Source organism: Triticum urartu, chromosome 1 (assembly GCF_003073215.2).
Source record: "Triticum urartu cultivar G1812 chromosome 1, Tu2.1, whole genome shotgun sequence".
Lineage (NCBI taxonomy): Eukaryota > Viridiplantae > Streptophyta > Magnoliopsida > Poales > Poaceae > Triticum > Triticum urartu.
In genome coordinates, this window is record NC_053022.1 from 21,750,889 (window position 1) to 21,773,792 (window position 22,904).

Below are 22,904 nucleotides of genomic sequence, written 5' to 3' on the forward strand. Positions count from 1 at the left end.
TCCTCCTTCTCCGCCTCGTCAGCAAGGGCGGAAGAGACCTGCCGCCGCTCCAGCTGCTCCGGCGCGTCGTAGTCCTTCTCCTCCGCCGCTTAAACAAGTAAAGAAGACAACCGCTACGTCTGCTCGGTCGGCGTCTAGCAGTACAACCAGAGGCGGGAGGACATACAGATTCGGTCCTTCTCTGAAGACTCCAGAGAAGTTACCATACGAGAGGACCCAGGAGGAGAACGCCGAGATCGCGCGAGAAGAAGTGAAGAAATTCTTTGAAGGGGTGAAAGCAAAGAAACATCCACCTCCAGAGGAGAAGGTAGATCGGGTGAAAGTGAAGCGCACTCTGGCTGCCCTGACAAAACCACCGAAGTCTGATTCGCCGAAAGGAAAATATGACCGCATTATTGGAAAGGAATTTGCCGAAGCAGAGCGGTCGGGAATTACTGTCAGTGATCAAAGGCTGAAACAACGACGAGCTGGGAAACAAATTGCCCAGCTCGGCAAACAAGCGAAGCAATCGTGCCCCCGCTCAAGGTGCCTAGCCACAACGTCGATAATGATCCGAGGATGGTGCCCGGTTATAGCAATCCTGCAGATTACCTGCCCGACGAAGTACATTATGACCCCATGGACGTGCAGATACAAAGATACGAGTATGGGAAGCCTCTCGTCAAAGATGAAAGATCTCTATCAACGATGATGCGAAGATTGCATGATTGGTACTTGAAAATCTGCAGAGACTCTGGGGGAGGAGTACTTTGTATGCGAGAGTTAAACCGGAGCATGACCTCGTTGGAATTGATCTGTTGCCTGTTCCATTTGAGGAGTTCTATCAGTTCTTCAATCAATTGGCCCTCGATAAAGCAACTGTCACCTGCTACTGTCTGTAAGTAGTACTACTTCTGTCATTAAGTTTCTCTATATAGCTTAACTCTTTCATTGCATGTATTTATAATCATCCTCACTATATTATGCAGATTGAAGATCATCGAATTGAAGAAAAGACAAGTCGGTGATATTGGGTTCATTAACACAAATCTCATAGATGCAACTCAGGTTAAATTTCATGCCGCAGAAACCGAGGCCAGCATGCTAGAATCGTTGATAATAAATCAAAACAAAGATATAATACTCTTTCCTTACAACTTCAAGTGAGTGTTACTGTCTTGTGCGTATTCGGTTTCCCTTATATATTAGTCAAGGTTATAGTAATGTAATTGATGAGTTATGCATGCGTGTGCAGTTTCCACTATATTCTCCTACATATTAAGCTTGAGCAGGGACTAGTAACCGTCTTAGACTCAAGACGAAAAGATCCCAAGGACTATGCCGACATGACTCAAATACTCGAGAAGTAAGTTAAATCGATCATTATCCACCATATCAGCAACTTTGTTCATTTCCTGATATATCAAGTAATTGTTTTCTTTGTCCGGCAGGGTTTGGAGAAAATTCACCAGAAAAGCTCCGGGACTGCCGAAGGAGCTGCAATTTAGACACCCGAAAGTAAGTACTAGCTATAGTAGCATTTTAAGCGCATCTACTAGTCATTCAAGTGCTAGTTTCATCAATACCATTTGGCATTCTTGCTTATCAGTTTGATTAACCTGTATTTCTTGTAAAGTGGTTGTGGCAGCAACAAGGGAATGATTTCTGTGGTTACTATGTTTGCGAGTCCATCCGCCACACGACCTGTGAGCGGGGCTATACTGACGAACAATATGAAGTACGTAAATAACAACATTCACAATTTTATTTTATTACCATCATTTGTGTTGAGTTTCATTCATTCATATATATATGTATTGACCCCCTTCTTTAAATTAGATGTTTCGAAAGCGGGATGAACTCCTAGCACCAGCTCGCATGCGAGGAATTCAAGAGGAATTGGCGGTATTCTTTCTTGACCACGTGATCCCTGAAGACGGAGAACTCTATGTTAACCCTGAGTTCGTATGATTATATTTGTAAGAGATAATTACTGTATATATGTAGCCGGTAGTGTCAGATAGATATACGAGAACTTGTTGTTCGACCAATCTCTCGGAGAAGGAGAGGTGGTCGATATCACTTCTCTCTGTATATATGCATATATGTTCATGACGATCTTCTGTTTCCTTCGTTTGCTTACTAGCTAGCTAGCGTGTCTAGTCCTCTCTATATACGTATGTATAGTACGTAGCATCGACCAAGCACAGACATAACAGAGGACACTTCTCTCTATTAATTATAACTAGCTAACACAATATATGAAACACCTAAATTAACCCCCTAAAACCCCCAACCCCCCCCCCTTTCCCCCAAAAAAAAACAAAAACCCCAGCCACAGAAGTGCTGACGCGTGGATGCCTATTGGTCCCGGTTGGTGCCACCAACCGGGACCAAAGGGTCTCCACGTGGGCAGTGCGCAGAGCCCAGTCAGGAGACCCTTTGGTCCCGGTTGGTGCCACCAACCGGGACCAAAGGGTCTCCTGACTGGGCTCTGCGCACTGCCCACGTGGAGGGCCTTTAGTCCCGGTTCTGGATTGAACCGGGACTAAAGGGTGGAGGTATTAGTACCGACACTTTAGTCCCGGTTCCTGAACCGGGACTAAAGGCCCTTACGAACCGGGACTATAGGCCCTTTTTCTACCAGTGTGTGGAGAACAAACTGACAGCAACAGGAAGGAAATATTGATTTACTAATACAGGACAAACCTGAGTTCGATGAAATACTTACTCCCTCCGTTCCAAAAAGATGACCCTATAAAGTTGGGTCATCTATTTTGGAACGGAGGGAGTATTTATCATTAGTTGTGCAGCCTGAAAAAAATGACATTCTTTCACAAATGACACAGCTGAAGTAATAAAACATCATTAGCTGATCCAGTCAAAATTGATATTCTTGCTTTCCTAAATATATGGTACAATCGAAATGAAAAAATATCATAACATCTCCAATGGTAGAAATTAAAACAACAAAAAATAACCCGCAAGAGAAATCATTAGTGTATTATGAAATATTCTTAGCTAGACAGCACCATGGTGTGCAAAAACAAAAGCTGTCGCGCATAAATTTATATTACTATTTTACCATATACTTCCTGATGCAGTTCACGCTTGACCTTCGAAATTACTATCAAAGGACCGCCAACCACTGGATGGCTAAGGAATAGCTATCATGTAACTCAACATCTATGGCCGTGCTTATCATGGACAGCAAAGGGTCATATAAGACCACTATTGTTTAGGAAAATACACCACCACAAGCACGACAGCCTAGATTGAAAATTTCATTGAAACTGAGGAAACCAATGTAGCATAAAACAATTGAACATGTTTTGCCAACCCACAATTGTTGATGAAAAAACAAAGAACCAAAACTTGACTATCCTAAATTGAGTAAACACAGTACGATGACCAAACAAATTGTAACATTCAGCCCAATTTCAGTTACACAAAACACACGACAGCATCAATGTAAACCTCATTTCTAACCACAGATATATCTTATGAACTTCCTTTTGTTGTTAATAAGCTGCAGCTGGGTGCAAGTTCCAAAACCATGCATCAGCACAGTTTGTTTCCTTCAACCGGTTGCTGAGAGTAAAAGTTTCACTGAGCTATAAGGTTGAGATAAATCTTCATCTTTTGTAAGCACGATTGTATTTTACACAATTGGAACAAATATAGGAATATCATTAGAGAAACTATTAACACTTGCAATTTCTTCCCATGTGCACAACTCATTTATCCTGTGTGTACACTTTGCTAAAGATATCTTATAACATAGTTAAAATCAGCCCCATCAAATAGATGGTTGAGATTGGACTGTCGAAGTGATCTGATCATGGGTGATTACTGATTAGTAGATGATACTTGATAATGGAAAATGGTGTAGCAAGTAATATTGAATGCAACCAAAAAACTGAATGTGCTCAGATAAGAAAATAACTTTGATTAGAACTTTTCTTCATGACCATCAAGAATTTTATTCACTGAAATAGTTTTGCCTCTCAGGCAAACTATAGTGGCCGGGCATCTCCAGTGAAAGAACTATTTGAACCACAATCACGTACTCACAACTACCTTTCAAAAATGAAGAAAAATGTTGAAATATGAACGGCACACAATTTCCAGAAAAGCTTAGAAAGAGTAAAAGTTATATACCGATCATTCGGCGGGGGTGGGCATTAATTTCTGTATTTCACTGATTCATGTTGGACCAATCATGGGAGATATGTTAGTTAAGATAAAAGAAAAGGTACCACCAAGATACAGAATCATTGCTACTTTTCCACCACATACTAAAAGGACAGAATAATCGTGTATATATGTACCGTCACCAATGAATATTTGACAACTTTGTCGGTTACAACATGTGTATTATGTTGCCATCTTTGTATATACACACCTTAAACATTATGTGTGCATTTGTAAAATATGGTATCCGATGGACTAGACTACCACGGTAATTACAAAAAGACTAAGTTTCCCTCTCTAAGTAATCAGCATGGTGCCAGTTGCATTACATAAAGACCAAGCTTAACTTTAACAGGAGTGACATGCTTGACTATGAAGTGAACTGTATATTGCTGAATGCACCGAGTAGTGGGCTGACCTAGTAAAGGAAACTGAAGTTGTCATAAAAGCAAGAATTTTCATTTATTATTGATTCATGTGAGACAGTACATACTAGATATGCTAATTAAGCAGGGACACATAAAAAGGGAAGCATTGTAGATTTGCCATCACTACATACATCACGTTAATTCTCGATGCATCCCATCCACCACTTTATTTTGGCATCTTTTCCGGAGATCGAGTGGATGAGTATTATCTTTTCATGTCAGTGTGTGGAACTCGGAAACATGCATATGTATGCACCTATAGTCAGGATGTTATTTCTAGCTGACTAAACTACCATGGTAATCACTAAGGACAATGATGTCCTTTCTAATAAGCAATCTGTTTACTATACTACTGGTTGCATGAGTGACCAAGCTTAATTTTAAAAGAGAAACATTTTTTTACCAGTAAAAACAGCAAGAGAGGCTCCTATTTTTATATATTAATTATAAACAAAAAGAGAAACAATATATTAACAACAATGTGAACTGCACATAGCTATGTATGGAAAGTAGATAGGACGGTTGTGGTGTCCTGTTTATATACCATCATGGTTTGGAATTTCGTCTAACACACTAAAGGTGTATACACCAACAGCAACATAACACGTGTTCAGGGAGAGGAAGATTCAAGATTGCTCTAGAAATTGAACGATAGTGCTGACAGCTTACTTGTACATCTCGTCATTGGATGTTGCGAGAAGAAGCGGTGTCCAGCGAGCATTGTGATCATCTGCCATGGGAGAGTGGCCACAACAACTGGGTAGGCGGAGAGCATTGATCTGGTCAGAAATTGAGTCTGTCGGTCCTTGTCCGGCAACAATGGCGAACGATGCCAGCAACGACGCAAGAAGAGACGTCCAGCCGAGGGTTGACGGCACATCATGTTCCGTCCAACGGCAAGAGAGGCCGCAAGATCAATTGGATTCTTTGATTAAAAGCACCATCCTTTCCACGACTATAGGAAATCAAATACTATAACCAAGAAACCTAAAGAGATAAAGCCCACAATTCTGCTCCAGCATCCCATCCTCTTCTAGTAAGAAAAATCAATCTAAAATTACGGCATGGAAATCTCTACTTTCACTCTTTCTCCTCCATGGAAAACAAATCTATCTCTCTCTCAAACTAGACAACAAATTCATGCCGCCACCATCAGTTTTCCTTCTCTGAACCATCGTCCCTACTTCATCAGAAGCAGAGGTGTTGTTCACGCGGCCAGGAGAGTTTGTTTTAGATTTGGGAGTCTCTATTTTTTGAAGAAGCCTAAAAACTTCGCAATACTGCAAATAGATATGACACTCGCCGAAAGTACAAATTATCAGAACACCATGCCTATCTTTGAATGTTTGAAACTGTAAAATGCAAAGATGTCTCCAGTACTATTTTATGCATGAACCTTCTCTCTCTAATTCAGCAATAACACATGGGGAATTTCTTTCTTAGAGGGTGTTTGTTTCCAGGGACTTATTGGTCTAGGGACTTAAATAAGTCCCTATAAGTCCCATCTAAACCAAACAGGAGGGACTTATAGGGACTTAAAGTGGGCATTTGGGACTTATGAAATAAGACTCTCAAGAAGGGACTTATAGAAACTTATAGTTGTAATATGGTCTTATAGAGACTTATAAGTCCCAGGAACCAAACAGGTAGAGACTTTTTAGGGACTTGGGACTTATAAGTTGGGACTAAAAAAGTCATAGGACTTATGAACCAAACATGGCCTTAACAGCGTGAAACCCTTGGTTAGCACATTCATCTTGAAATCTCTCTTCGACCAAGATGTCAATGCACCTTTTCTTTATCTTTTTTGCGGGGGAATGTACCTTTTCTATTAACTCTAGGCATTTGTACATTTTAGCACAAGCTAAAATATACTGCATCTACCAACACACACATAACATTTGGACACACATACATTTCAGCCAGTCTGGTGCAAACAAATCTGCGGCAGCAAAGGGGACACTAGTAGAAAAAGGGCCTGCAGTCCCGGTTCATAAGGGCCTTTAGTCCCGGTTCAAGAACCGGGACTAAAGGCCCTCCACGTGGCCGCTGCCTGGAGGTCCACCTTTGGTCCCGGTTGGCAACACCAACGGTACTAAAGGTAATTTTCTGATTTTTTTTTTGAAAATTTTTTTGAAATTTTTTTTAATTTTTTTTGAAACTTTTTTATTTTCAAATTTCTGATTTTTTTTTAACCTCTAATCTCTAATCACCCCTCTCATCACTGCTCAATTTAATCTCTAATCACCCCTCATCATTCCAAATCATCTAACTTCCCGGACGGTCACCCATCCTCCCACTCCCCCAGCCTGAGCACGCTTAACTTCCAGGTTCTATTCTCCCTCGTTTCCAAGTCTGCACTCGTTGTTTTCCTGACAATAGTAAGATGTTAATCCTATTAAGCCTCAGGATTTTAGCTTGAGCATGAAGTCACACATTTCACTGTTTGAGTTTGAAACTATTGTTCTAAAAAACAATAATTATTTAGTAACACTAATATTTCTTGAATAAGTAGTTTGACCATTATTTGACCATAGTTTGACCATAGTTTGACCAGATTTGACCAAAATTCAAAAAAACTGAAATAATTATTTAATAACACTAATATTCTTGAATAATTATTTAGTAACACTAATACTTCTTGAATAAGTAGTTTGACCATAGTTTGACCAGATTTAATGAAAATTAAAAAAAACTAAAATTTGAGAATAACTTTTTTTCCTTTTGGAATTTGAGGATTCTACAAATTGGCAAACAGGCCATAGGCCGTCTCCATCGGATGTAACTTTTCGAGTAGATGATTTTTCATATAAAAAACTTTTTAATCCGAGTTCGTATGCAAAAGTTATGCCCATTTTACAAATTCCAGAGAGATTTTGTAAATAAAGTCGAAATTCATATTTGTAAATTTTCCCAACAACTAGACCACATATCACATGGGAAACTTATTTTATTTTATTTTATTGACATTTCCATCATTTTCTTTTGTTTTTTCTAAAACTGAAAAGGCGGTCCGGGGGGGTTTGAAAATTGGATCTTTAGTACCGGTTCGTGCCATGAATCGGTACTAATGCCTCAAAGGCCATTAGTCCCGGTTGGTGGCACCAACCGGTACTAAAGGTTAGACCTTTAGTCCCGGTTGGTGCCACCAACCGGGACTAATGGGCATCGCACCCTTTAGTCCCGGTTCGTGGCATGAACCGGGACTAAAGGGCCCAGGTGAACCGAGACTAATGCCTTAGCCGCACGAACCGGGACTAATGGGGTTACCCGGCCTGGACCAAAGCCCCCTTTTTCTACTAGTGGGATCAGAAGCATTCAACTACGGAGTCTTCAAGTTGGTCATCTCTAGGCAAGGCATTATTGTATATAAAATAAAACACAAGTGTAAAAGTTGTGGGTGTTATGTATAATGCATCTGCCTCAACCATGGAGTAAGAAGCTCAGCTTTGAAGGCTGATGAGTGAGCCGCATGCATTGCTCGGAATGCTAAGAACATTTGTCCATTGATGATGAATGACATATCAGTCGCTGATCTAGCTGGTAGCCGAGATGTATCTCACTGTCAAAATGTGGCAAGGGAATAAGGCTATCAGATAGGCCTAGGATGGTGCATATAAAGGTACTTTTCTCTCTCCAGCAACTTATTCCCTCTCCGCAAACTCGTCACAACCCCAATCATCGCTCTAATCACCTTTGATGAAGCAGTACTCTAGTAGATCCCACTTGCAACAACCCTTGTAATAACAATGCATGCAAGGGTAGTGCAATTTAAACCTCTATCCACAAATGGCCGACAAATTTCTACTGCTTGTTTGCCATTTAAAACATATGGTTTTTGCTACTGCCTCCGAATTTTTTTGCAACCCTATTACCTCAGTCGAATGAGCTCATGGAATCATCTATAATGACGGTTTACAATTATAAAAAAATACTTTTTTAATAGTGAAAATAATAGTATGATGAAAATCATGTCAAAAGGCAAATGGTCACAAAACGACACCATTTTTTGTGTTGAACTAAAAACATATGTCAACATATAATGATAAAGCCTAGGGAGAGGATAGTATTATTCTCAATGCTAGGCATGTGATTCATATTTGATTGCTATGTGTCGGCCCAGCAAAGCGAGGCACTGACCGGCAGCCTACCAAGCCATCAAATTGAAGCACGTGTATGCGTAGAATGATATGCAGAGTGGGTCATCCTTCTCACCCACACATCCTTGTGAAGGAAAAGATGCCACTGCAATTTCCCCGCATACGTCCCCTCCACGGCTCACATCCAGAAGAGCATGTCGTCGGCATCACACTTTCGTGGACGCTTGCATTGCTCCGTAGTGACCTGCCGCCACTGCCGACCGTCATAACACAGCAAATTTTACAAATGTTGCCCTTGCGGATGTTGCCCACACGGTGGTGCCTTTGGACTTGTGTTTGCTAGTTTGGGAATCCGTCTGTAATGGTCTTCACTTGTTTTTTCATCTGTAATGGTATTCACTTGTTTCTCTAAATCAACGGAGGTCTCCCGGAATCATGGCAATGCTCCTGCTGTCTATCAAAAATAATCATATATGGTCTTCTTTTGAAATGGCTCATTGTTTGGCTTTGGTTTGCCATGGTGCTTGTGGAAATTCCTCCTGCTCTTCTTACTTGGCTTGCTACTACGAACATTGATGTTGTCCGTATCGGTAGTCTTGCTCGGTGGTCGACGCTTAGTGTTTGATCCCTGACCATGAGCACTAGGAGCCTGTGCAACAGGGAAGTGTGGCTGGTGGTGCGCCATGTACTGCTGCTGTGGGGAGTACGGTCGATGGTGCGCCATTGCCATGTACTGCTCCTGGAGCACATGGTCAATGCCCATCCGGGCCTGCCTCGTCACATCAGGGAAGAATTCTTGCCTGAAGGAGAATTCTTGCCTGAAGGGCTGCCTCGTCACATCATCATCAGGGAAGAAGTCTTGCCTGAAACCAGGGGAGAATTCTTGTCTGAAGGGCTGCCTCGTCACATCATCATCAGGGAAGAATTCTTGCCTGAAATCAGGGGAGAATTCTTGCCTGAAGTACGGCACGTACGGCCGCTGCACCATCGGAGGAATATTGTGGTACGGGTACGGCTGCTGGACCATCGGAGGAATATTGTAGGTATTCCTGGCCACCGCCATGGCAGGAAACTCCTGCTGCTGGTACCGCATGTATGGTTGTTGTCGCTGGAGCATAGGAAGATTCAGCTGGCTATGCACTTCAGGCGGGAACGCCGTGTATGGCTGCCGAAGCATAGGGCTGCCGGCGTCCAGGGCGTGAGCCCGCGCCGGAACCGGAAACTCTTGATCACGAGTTCCTCCGGCCTGGCGCCATGGCGCCCCCACAAAGCCCATGCCTGCGTCCTCCACTCTATCATCCTCTTGAACAGGAGAGGCGTCCTCATCCTCCATAACCATCTCCTCGTCCTCCTGGATGGACTCGCCGTGGGTTGCGGACACGGGGACGCAAGGGTCGGGCTGCCCGTCGGCGGGGGTTGCGGTTGCGGGCACGGGCACGCAGGGGTGGGGCTGCTCGGCGTCGTGGATCGCGGTTGCGGACACGGGGGCGCCGGGGTGGGGCTGCTGCTGCATCTGGCGGAAGCGGAGGGAGAGGGAGGCGTGGAGGGAGGAGACATGGGCGTCGATGTCGTCCCAGGTGAAGGGGAGATGGTAATGGGGCGGCGCGCAGGCGACGAGGCGGTCGAAGGTCTCCCGCAGGCGCTGCTTCCTGACGGGGAGCGCCGCGATGGCGGCCTCCAGGTCAGCCGTCGCCATCGGCGCCGCCGGCCGGGCCTGGCCAGTCGGCGACGACATGTCCGCCATGGGATGGGGAACACACGAGGACGGACGAGTCAAGGAGGAGGGGCGCAGGAGCTTGGGGAGGGGGGCAGCGACGGCGACGAATCGCCGGAGGCGGGGGAAAGCAGGGCCAAGGGGACGACAGGAGGCGATTTGTCCGGCGTGGAGGGTCAGGGGAGGCAGGCGGAGTTCGACGGCATGCCGGTGGGGATCGGGAAGGTGGGTGGCCGCGCGGACGAGGGCCGACGGCGGGAGTGGAGAGGGGGGGGGGGGGGGGGGGGGGGGGGGGGGGGGGGGGGGGGGGGGGGGGGGGAGGGGTGGGGGGGGGGCGGCTAGGGTGGGGGGCGAGGGCGGAAACCCTAGGGCGTCGGGGCGACGGCTTTATCCGGCCGGAGCGGCGGGTACGGCGGCCATCCGGTGGGTGGCCGCGCGCGCGCCCGTGGGATGAGCGCCACGTGCAGAGGCGGGATGGCTCCTGGGTTGGGCCGACTTGCTGCCCACTAGCTGCTGTGCTGCTGTCTAATCACTCTACTGCCTTTGTTTTAGTTGCTTTCACTCGACTCAGTCTACGGCCCATATTCCGCTCGCTATTAGAGTGTTTTTTTTAGGCGCTAACGTTTCATTCGACTGTTTCTTTTTTTTTCTCTTTCGACTATTTTTCTTGGGATACCTTTCGAAATATAATCAACTGACAAGATAGTACAAAGAACACCAGAAGTAAACATAAGTAAATAACATATCTATGTCCGTAGACCACCTAGCGATGACTACCAGCACTGGAGTTGGTTTTAGTCGGGACCACGCTCTTGCCTTCTTCTTGTGCCCCTTCATTATTGATCTGAATTCAAGTTAGATTAGAGAATACCGGTGCCTTTTGATCCACCCTTAGGTTTGAAAATTGACCGTCGGAAAGTCATGGTGCTAAGACCCCATAGCACCAGGGCACTAGAACAACAAGCATCGCCGATAAAGAAAAGCGCAGATTGGAAGGATCCAGCATGTAGACACACACAGTGGCGGAGGCAGAGGTGCTGGCAGGGGCCCTGCCCCCCCCCCCCCCCCCCCCCCCCCCAAACACAACTATATGTGCTCCAGATCCTTCATTTGTCAAGCAAAATTAGCTAGATTTAGGTGATTTGGCCCTCTCTAACATCATATGACATGTTTGGCCCCCTCTATATTGAGTTTCTGGCTCTGCCACAGGACACACGAACACAGACGAATGAAGACAGCATCCACCAAAGACAAAGGCTGACCGAAACCCACGAGATCTGCTGGAGGCAAACCTGAACACGTCCTCCGACGATGTTAGAAACACCACAGGGACAGGGACTAGTTAAGCAGAAGTAAAACTACATCTATGTCTATAGACCACCTAGCGACGACTACTAGCACTGGAGTGAGCCGAAGGCGTGCCGCCTTCTTCACCCCTCCCTCATCGGTGACGGGCAAACCTTGTTGTACTTGACCGTCAGCAAGTCGTGGTGCTAAGATCCATAGGACCAGTGTGGTAGAACAGCAACCGCCGCCGATGAAAAGAAGCGTAGATCGGAAGGATCAAACATGTAGACACGCAAACACAGACGAACGAAGACAGGATCCACGTGGATCCATCGAATACACACGTCGACCGAATCCTGCGAGATCTGCTAGAGACAAACCTCAACACGCCCTCCGACGATGCTAGAAACACCACAGGGACGGGGACTAGGCGGGGAAAACCTTATTCCAGCTTCAGAGAGCCGCGCGCCACCTCACGCTCTCTGAGCAGGACACAGACCCTAGCAAAACTCAAAAGAGCATGAAAAACGGAGCCCTTCCACAGGCAAGGGCCGAGATCCACCACGTGAAACGCCCTCGATGCGGCTATATCTCCCACGTGTCGAAGCACGACTTAGAGGCATAACCGCATTGAAAGCAATGTCGCAAGTGAGGTAATCTTCACACCACCCATGTAATACATAAGGGAAAAAGATACATAGTTGGCTTACAATCGCCACTTCACACAATTACATGAATAAAGCATTACATCAACCAGATACAATCAAGGTCCGACTACGGAACCAAAATAAAAGAAGGCTACCCCAAAAGCTACATAGATCCCCGATCGTCCTGACTGGGCTCCACTACTGATCAACTGGAAACGGAACAACATAAAGGACAAGATCTTCATCGAGCTCCTCCTTGAGCTTGGTTGCGTCACCTGCTCGGTAACATCGGCACCTGCAAACTGGTTTTGGAAGTATCTGTGAGTCACGGGGACTCAGCAATCTCACACCCTCACGATCAAGACTATTTAAGCTTATAGGAAGGGTAAAAGGTATGAGGTGGGGCTGCAGCAAGCGACTAGCATATATTGTGGCTAACATACGCAAAAGAAAGCGAGAAGGGAAGGCAAAAGCACAGTCGAACATCTATGATCAAGAAGTGATCCTAGAACAACCTACGTCAAGCATAACTCCAACACCGTGTTCACTTCCTGGACCCCGCCGAGAAGAGACCATCACGGTAACACACGCGGTTGGTGCATTTTAATTAAGGTCAACTTCAGGTTTTCTACAACCAGACATTAACAAATTCCCATCTGCCCATAACCGCGGGCACGGCTTTCGGAAGTTCAAATCCCTGCAGGGGTGTCCCAACTTAGCCCATCACAAGCTCTCATGGTCAACGAACGATATTCCTTCTAGCGGGAAGACCCGATCAGACTCGGAATCCCGGTTACAAGACATCCTCGACAATGGTAAAACAAGTCCAGCAACACCGCCCGAACGTGCCGACAAATCCCGATAGGAGCTGCACATATCTCGTTCTCAGGGCACACTCAGATAGGTCAAGCTACAAGTAAAACCAACCATCAAGTTGCCCCGAGGTGGCCCCGCAGGCTGCCCAGTTCGGACCAACACTCAGAGGAGCACTGGCCCGGGGGGGGGGGGTTAAAAATAAAGATGACCCTTCAGTCTATAGAACCCAAGGGAAAAAGAGGCTAGGTGGCGAATGGTAAAACCAATGTTGGGCATTGCTGGAGGAGTTTTATTCAAGGCAAACTGTCAAGGGGTTCCCATTATAACCCAACCGCGTAAGGAACGCAAAATCCGGGAACATAACACCGATATGACGGAAACTAGGGCGGCAAGAGTGGAACAAAACACCAGGCATAAGGCCGATCCTTCCACCCTTTACCAAGTATATGGATGCATTAATTAAATAAGATATATTGTGCTATCCCAACAAGTAAACATGTTCCAACAAGGAACAACATCTCCATGTTCCAACAAGGAACAAACTTCAATCTTCACCTACAACTAACAACGCTATAAGAGGGGTTGAGCAAATCGGTAACATAGCCAAACAACGGTTTGCTAGGACAAGGTGGGTTAGAGGCTTGGTTCAACAATATACAAGGCATGATACGCAAGTGGTAGGTATCGCAGCATAGGCATATCAAAAGAGCGAGCAACTAGCAAGCAAAGATAGAAGTGATTTCGAGGGTATGGTCATCTTGCCTGAAAACCCGCAAGGAAGAAGAATGAGTCCACTAAGAAGACAAACGGACGTAGATGAACGGGTCCTCACAAATGCGACGTCATCGGAACCGACCCGAAGAAGCAACACCGGAAAGAAGCACACAACAATAGTAAACAACCAACACATGAACATGATATGATATGCGGGATGCGGTATGTGATGGATATGCATGATTTGCAAAGGAAAGATTGAACCTGGCCTCAACTTGGAAATCCAAGAGTGCCACTGGAAAGGTGAGGTGATTTCGGTTGAAATCGATATAAAGATCACCGGAATCGGATGCACGGTTTGGAAATGGCAAGCAAAACAAATATGGCACCGGTCTGCGATAAACAGCAAGTAACCAACTAAATGCAACAAGATAAATATGCTACAACAGTTAAACATGGCAAAAAAATACATGGCAGGGATCCACTCAAGATGCTCGACAAAAGATGAACACTGAGCTACGGCTAATTAATCCATTAACAGGTTCAAACAAGCATGGCAAAAGTGCAAAAGATAATAGGTTTCAGACTTAGTGAAATTAACACAAGTCTGGAATTTATCATCAGGAAGCACACTTTAGAGCATGCAAACTACATGCTACAGGAACTTAACATGGCAAAGCAAGGCATGGAATGAAGCTACTCAAAGCACTTAACAAAAGTCCCTTAGTGACCTTGAGCCAAAAGGGATCAGAAAGTACAATTGCAAGCATGTGAACATGGCAAAAAAACATAAACAGATTCAGACTTAGTGAAAAACTGGAGCATGCAAAACAGTTAACGAGTAGGCATGTTTACGACCTCGATGCACTCACTACAGAGCATGGCATGACAAACTAAGCATACACCCATCAAGAAGACATGGTATAAAAGCTAGACATGGCAAGAACAACAACATAGCATGCACGGATCAATAGCAACATCCTCAGTAAAATCGCTAACAAGTCAACAATCTGACAAGATTCACGAAATAGCAAAAGTAGAGCTCGATTGGCTCAAGCTAGGGTGCTCCATAATGCAAACAAAGACATGGATGGATAGAGCACCACAATATTAACAAAACATCATTACTGATCAACCTCAAAAGAGGCATGGATCACTAGGAAACAATAAGAACATATGGCATAACGACAAAATCAGGACAAGGACTTTAGAGAAATTATAAGTCCCTGAAATCAGCATTACCGATTACGCTACTTTGCAAGCTTGTGCTAGTCACCACACATATCACAAAAATACATGGTAAGCACCTCTGTAAAGATGGCATGGCATATAACAAAACTCATGTAGAGCTCAGGATCATATCATGCACACAATAATCATGGCAAAAAATGACAAATATCTATTTGATGAAACAGATCTGGCAATTTTATCACATAGCCCTCTTCCAACAGCATTTCGGGCATCAAGATGAGCTCAAATGAAAATGATGCAATGAGATGAAATGACGTACTCTTCGAGACGAACATTTTGATATGCTACACGCCCAAAACGGAGATACGGATGCGGAGTTAGGGCATGATGAATATGGGCATATGAATCTGGAAATTTGGGGGACTTAGTGAAATTCTACCTCCGCGAAAAGTCAACGGTATGGAGGGATCCGAGACGACGAGATCCGGATCGGGCGAGGGTGCGTTTGGTTCGGGGGAGTGGTGGATCTCATCCCACTCCGCGGATCCGGCCGGACTTCGAACTCCGGCGAGGCGCGTGGAGGCGGTGGAGCTCCAGCGAGCATGGGGCAGGGGGCGGCGCCGTTGGACGACGCCGGCGAGGAGGTCCGTGGGCAGCGGCGGAAGGCGACCGGCGCGGCGATGCGGATGGCGGCACCGGCGAGGAACCGGAGCGGCGGCGCGGTAGAGAGGCGGCGGGCGGCGGCGCAGATCCGGCGGAAGTCGCCGGCAGGAGGAGGCGCGGCGGCCGGCGCAAGTGCGGCGAAGGGCGGCGGGCGGCTTGAAGCGAGGAGGCGCACGGGGAGGCGAGGGCCTCGGGCGGCGGCGGCGCACCAGGCCGGGGGGGCGGATCTGGGCCTCCCGGGCCCGTGCGGGAGAGGCGACGAGGCAGGGCCAGGTGGCGGCGCCTGAGTGGAGGAGGGAGGCGGCGGTGACGACGTGGCGCCTCACGATTGGCTGCAGTGATGTGGCCGGCAAGATGGACGCGTCCGCCGGCGAGCGGACATGTCCAGCGGCGCGGAGGGAGTTGGATCTAGGGTTTGTACTGCGAGAAATTTCGGGGGGAGCAGATATTTATAGGTAAAGGGAGCTAGGAGAGTCCAAATGAGGTGCGGTTTTCGGCCACGCGATCGTGATCGAACGACCGAGATGATGGAGGAGGTTTAGGTGGGTTTTGGGCCAAATTGGAAGGGTGTTGGGCTGCAACACAAATGAGGCCTTATCGGTCCCTCGGTTAACCGTTGGAGTATCAAACGAAGTCCAAATGAAACGAAACTTGACAGGCGGTCTACCAGTAGTAAACCAAGGCCATATGACAAGTCTTGGTCCAATCTGAAAACGTTTAACACCCACACACGAAAAGAGGTAGAAAGGGACACCGGATGACATAGGAGCGCTGGATTGCAAAACGGACAACGGGGAAAATGCTCGGATGCATGAGACGAACATGTATGCAAATGAAATGCACATGATGACATGATATGCAATGCATGACACGCAAGCAAAGACAAGGCCAACAACAACGAATAACTAGAGGACACCTGTCACATCGGTCACGGGGCGCTACACCACGCCTCCATGGCCCTAACACCACATGAGACGAGGTAGACTGGCGGCAGTTCCAGCGGGAGGCACGAGAAACTCTAGCCAAAAGGGTCCTCTTCCACATGAAGGAAGAAAACAATCGCTTTTCTGTCCGACTATTTCTAGTCTACTATTTTTCTGATCGCTAGTGTTTTCGGATCGCTGTTTTTTCTATGTCTCAAAATATCTTCTGAAGTTTAAAGAATGTTCACAAATTTCATAAAATGCTTGTGAATTACAAAAAATGATCGCAGATTCGAAGAATGTCCGTGAATTAAAAAATTAATTCAAAAGGTGTTCGTGAATTGAAAAAGTGTTCATGAATTTGCAACCATGTTTACGAGTACTAGAAAATGTTTGTGGATCCAACAAAAATCATGAATTTGAAAATGAAGTAAATATGCCCTAGAGGCAACAATAAAGTTGTTATTTATATTTCCTTATATCATGATAAATTTTTATTATACACGCTAGAATTGTATTAACCGGAAACTTGATACATGTGTGAATACATAGACAAAACAAAGTGTCCCTAGAATGCCTTTATTAGACTAGCTCGTTAATCAAAGATGGTTAAGTTTCCTAACCATAGACATATGTTCTCATTTGATGAACGAGATCACATCATTAGGAGAATGATGTGATGGACAAGATACATCTGTTAGTTTAGCATAATGATTGTTAAGTTTTATTGCTATTGCTTTCTTCATGACTTATACATATTCCTTTGACTATGAGATTATACAACTCCCGAATACCATAGGAATACCTTGTGTGCTATCAAACGTCACAATGTAAATGGGTGATTATAAAGATGCTCTACAGGTATGTCTGAAGGTGTTTGTTGGGTTGGCATAGATCGAGATTAGGATTTGTCACTCTAAGTATCGAAGAGGTATCTCTGGGCCCTCTCGGTAATGCACATCATGATAAGACTTGCAAGCAATGTGCCTAATGAGTTAGTCACGGGAAGATGCATTATGGAATGAGTGAAGAGACTTCCCGGTAACGAGATTGAACTAGGTATGAAGATACCAATGATCTAATCTCGGGCAAGTAACATACCAATGACAAAGGGAATGACGTATGTTGTCATTACGGTTTGACCGATAAATATCTTTGTATAATATGTGAGAACCAATATGAGCATCGAGGTTCCACTGTTGGTTATTGACCGGAGAGGTGTCTCGGTCATGTCTACATGGTTCTCAAACCCGTAGGGTCCGCACGCTTAACGTTCGATGACGATTTGTATTATGAGTTATGTGTTTTGTTGACTGAAGATGCTTCGTAGTTTGTATTGGACTAGAGGAGGGGGCGGCGCTGATAACCCACAAGTATAGGGGATCGCAACAGTTTTCGATAAGTAAGAGTGTCGAACCCAACGAGGAGCTAAAGGTAGAACAAATATTCCCTCAAGTTCTATCGACCACCGATACAACTCTACGCACACTTGATGTTTGCTTTACCTAGAACAAGTATGAAACTAGAAGTACTTTGTAGGTGTTTTTGGATAGGTTTGCAAGATAATAAAGAGCAAGTAAATAAAAGTTAGGGGCTGTTTAGGTAAAGAAGCAATATAGTCAGTATAACGAGTGTGGAAAAGTGGTGGTAGGAGTTACGAAATTGTCCCTAAGCAATTGACTACGTTACTAGACCGATAGCAAGTTTTATGTGGGAGAGGCCACTGCTAGCATGTCATCCCTGACTTCGAATTCTATGCACTTATGATTGGAACTATTAGCAAGCGTCCGCAAATACTAACGTTCATTAAGGTAAAACCCAACCATAGCATTAAGATATATTGGTCCCCCTTCAATCCCATATGCATCAATTTCTATGCTAGGTTGAAGCTTCTGTCACTCTTGCCCTCCAATACATAGTCCTATCAACATACAACTAACCCTATGGTGTGATCCATGCACGCGCTCATATGATGGGCACCAAAGGACAGCAACATAAACACAAGCAAATTAAATGAATCATAGTAATTCATCAACCACCGATAGGACAACGAAAATCTACTCAGACATCATTGGATGGCAACACATCATTGGATAATAATATGAAGCATAAAGCACCATGTTCAAGTAGAGGGTACAACGGGTTGCGGGAGAGTGGACCGTTGTAGATAGAGGGGGGAAGGTGATGGAGATGTTGGTAAGATGGCGGAGGTGTTGGTGTAGATTGTGGTGATGATGATGGCCCCCGGCGGCGTTCCGGCGCCACCGGAAGCGAGGGGGAGAGAGCCACCCTTCTTCTTCTTCTTCCTTGACCTTCTCCCTAGGTGGGAGAAGGGTTTCCCCTCTGGTCCATGGCCTCCATGGAGGCGGAGGGGTGAGAGCCCCTCCGAGATTGGATATGTCTCTCTGTTTCTGCGTTCTCAGATTCTGCCTTTTCACCGTTTCTTATATTCTCGAAGATCTGTAACTCCGATTGGGCTGAAATTTTAACATGATCTCTATCCGGATATTAGCTTTTTTGCGGCGAACGAAGGGCATCAATCACCTTACGGGGTGGCCATGAGGGCCCAGGGCGTGCCTGACCCCCTGGGGTGCGCCCCCTGCCTCGTGGCCCCCTCAGGCATCGTCTCGCGCTGATTTTTCTTCCCGAAAATCACATATATTCCAAAAAAAATATCCGTCAGTTTTTATCCCGTTTGGACTCCGTTTGATATGGATTTACTGCGAAACAAAAAACATGCAACAAACATGAACTGGCACTTGGCACTGGATCAATACGTTAGTGCCCAAAAATAGTATAAAAAGTTGCCAAAAGTATATGAAAGTTGTATAATATTGGCATGGAACAATAAAAAATTATAGAGAGACGTATCAGCACCCCCAAGCTTAATTCATGCTCGTCCTCGAGTAGGTAAATGATAAAAAAGATAATTTTTGATGTGGAATGCTACCTAGCATAATCTTGACAATATATCTAATCATGGCATGCATATTAAGACACGAGTGATTCAAAGCAATAGTCTATCATTTGACATTAAGACAATAATACTTCAAGCATACTAATAAAGCAATCATGTCTTTTCAAAATAACATGGCCAAAGAGAGTTATCCCTACAAAATCATATGGTCTGGCTATACTCCATCTTCACCACACAAAATATTCAAATCATGCACAACCCCGATGACAAGCCAAGCAATTGTTTCATACTTTTGATGTTCTCAAACCTTTTCAACTTCACGCAATACATGAGCATGAGCCATGGATATAGCACTATAGATGGAATAGAATATGATGATGGAGGTTGTGTGGAGAAGACAAAAAGGAAGAATGTCTCACATCGACGCGGCTAATCAACGGGCTATGGAGATGCCCATCAATTGATGTCAATATGAGGAGTAGGGATTACCATGGAACGGATGCACTAAGAGCTATAAATGTATGAAAGCTCAAACTGAAACTAAGTGGGTGTGCATCCAACTTGCTTGCTCATGAAGATCTCGGGCATTTGAGGAAGCCCATCATCGGAATATACAAGCCAAGTTCTATAATGAAAATTTCCACTACTATATGAAAGTGATAACTCAAGAGACTCTCTATATGAAGAACATGGTGCTACTCTGAAGCACAAGTGTGGTAAAAGGATAGTAACATTGTCCCTTCTCCCTTTTTCTCTCATTTTTTGGGCCTTCTCTTTTTTTGTGGACTTTCTCCTTTTTTCTTTTTCTTTTTTTTCTTTTTTTATTTTTTTCCTCCGGAGCCTCATCCCGACTTGTGGGGGAATCATAGTCTCCATCATCCTTTCCTCACTAGGACAATGCTCTAATAATGATGATCACACTTTTATTTACTTACAACTCAATATTACAACTCGATGCTAGAACAAAGATATGACTCTATATGAATGCCTATGGTGTTGTACCAGGATGTGTAATGATCTAGCATAGCAATGACATCAAAAAACGGACAAGCCATGAAAACATCATGCTAGCTATCTTACGATCATGCAAAACAATATGACAATAAATGCTCAAGTCATGTATAAGATGATGATGGAAGTTGCATGGCAATATATCTCAGAATGGCTATGGGAATGCCATGATAGGTAGGTATAGTGGTTGTTTTGAGGAAGATATAAGGAGTCTTATGTGTGATAGAGCGTATGATATCATCGGGTTTGGATGCACCAACGAAGTTTGCACCAATTCTCGAGGCGAGAAAGGGCAATGCACGGTACCGAAGAGGCTAGCAATGATGGAAGGGTGAGACTGCATATAATCCATGGACTCAACATTAGTCATAAAGAACTCACATACTTATTGCAAAAATCTATTAGTCTTCGAAACAAAGTACTACACGCATGCTCCTAGGGGGATAGATTGGTAGGAAAAGACCATCGCTCGTCCCCGACCGCCACTCATAAGGAAGACAATCAATAAATAAATCATGCTCTGACTTCATCACATAACAGTTCACCATACGTGCATGCTATGGGAATCACAAACTTCAACACAAGTATTTCTACAATCCACAACTACTCACTAGCATGACTCTAATATCACCATCTTCATATCGTAAAACTATTGCAAGGAATCAAACATATCATATTGAGTGATCTACAAGTTTTATGTAGGATTTTATGACTAACCATGTGAATGACCAATTCCTGTCATCTCTCTAAATAGATATAAGTGAAGCAAGAGAGTTTAATTCTTTCTACAAAAGATATGCCCACGCTCTAACAAATATAAGTGAAGCAAAAGAGCATTCTATAAATGGCGGTTTTCTATGTGAAGAGAAACAGGCAATCCAAACTTCAAATGATATAAGTGAAGCACATGAATCATTCTATAAAGCCATACTCAAAAGATTTAAGTGAAGTGCAAAGAGAATTCTATGAACCAACCAAGGACTATCTCATACCAGCATGGTGCATAAAATAAAAATGAAAACTAAATGCAAAAGACGCTCCAAGATTGAACATATCGCATGAACGAAACGAATCCGAAAACATACCGATACTTGTTGAAGAAAGATGGGATGCCTTCCGGGGAATCCCCAAGCTTAGACACTTGAGTCTCCTTGAATATTTACTTGGGGTGCCTCGGGCATCCTCAAGCTTGAGCTCTTGCCTCTCTTCCTTCTTCTCACATCGAGACCTCCTCGATCTTCGAACACTTCATCCACACAAAACTCAACAGAAAGCTCGGTAAGATCCGTTAGTATAATAAAGCAAATTACTACACTAAGTACTGTTGAAAACCAATTCATATTTTCTTTTTGCATTGTATCTACTTTAATATAACTTTTCCATGGCTTAATCCACTAATATAAATTGATAGTTTCATTTGAACAAGCAAACTATGCATCAAAATCAGAATCTGTCTAAAACAGAAGAGTCTGTAATAATCTGAACATTCACCATACCTCTGATACTCCAACAATTCTACCAAAATTAGGAAAAATAAACAGTTTATATAGAAAGACAGTGCAAAAAGTTTCAGAACCGTTTGACGTTCCAGTAAAAAATGTAAAATCGCGCACTACAGCCAAAGTTTTTGTCCTGCACCGTACAAACCAACAAGTAATCTAAAACATCCTAAAGGAAAACCTTGGAACATTATTTTTATTTTTAAACTTTATAAAAGCACACAACAGAAATAAATGACTCTCTAAAACTGCCGGGTTGTCTCCCTGGCTGCGCTTTCTTTAAAGCCATTAAGCTAGGCATATAGTGCTCAAGTAATGGATCCACCCAGATCCCAAGGTATATCAAAGCCAATTTGAATCAACAATGATTTGTAATTTAGTAGTGAGCACAAAGTAACATATATCATGCAACAACAAAGTCTAACTCTCTTCCTATGCATAGGCATGTCATAAAAGAACAATTCATGCACACATAGTAAAGGCCAATGCATAGTATAAACAGTTTCTTCCAATTTTTTCGTGTGGGCAACATAGAGAGGTGGAGATATAGTTCCTCTCTCATGATAATTGCAAGTAGGAGCATCAAGCACATGCATATTATATCTATCGAAATCATCATGTGTAATAGTAAAACGCAACCCATCAATATAATCCTTAATAAGGGTAGACTTCTCCAATATAGTGTAGTTTGAACAATTCAAAAAGATAATAGGACTATCATGCGTGGGTGCAATAGCAACAATTTCATGTTTAACATAAGGAACTATAGCAAGTTCATCTCCATAAGCATAATTCATATTGGCATCTTGGCCACAAGCATA

General features: G+C 44.2%; 1 protein-coding gene across 1 annotated transcript; it reads right to left on the minus strand.

Annotated features, from left to right (window-relative positions):
• Nucleotides 1-8,531: 8,531 nt before the first annotated feature.
• LOC125543363 lies at nt 8,532-10,686 on the minus strand. The gene has a single exon (XM_048706721.1). The coding sequence runs from the start codon at nt 10,443-10,445 to the stop codon at nt 9,159-9,161; it is 1,287 nt and encodes a 428-aa protein (XP_048562678.1). The 5' UTR covers nt 10,446-10,686; the 3' UTR covers nt 8,532-9,158.
• Nucleotides 10,687-22,904: the final 12,218 nt, after the last annotated feature.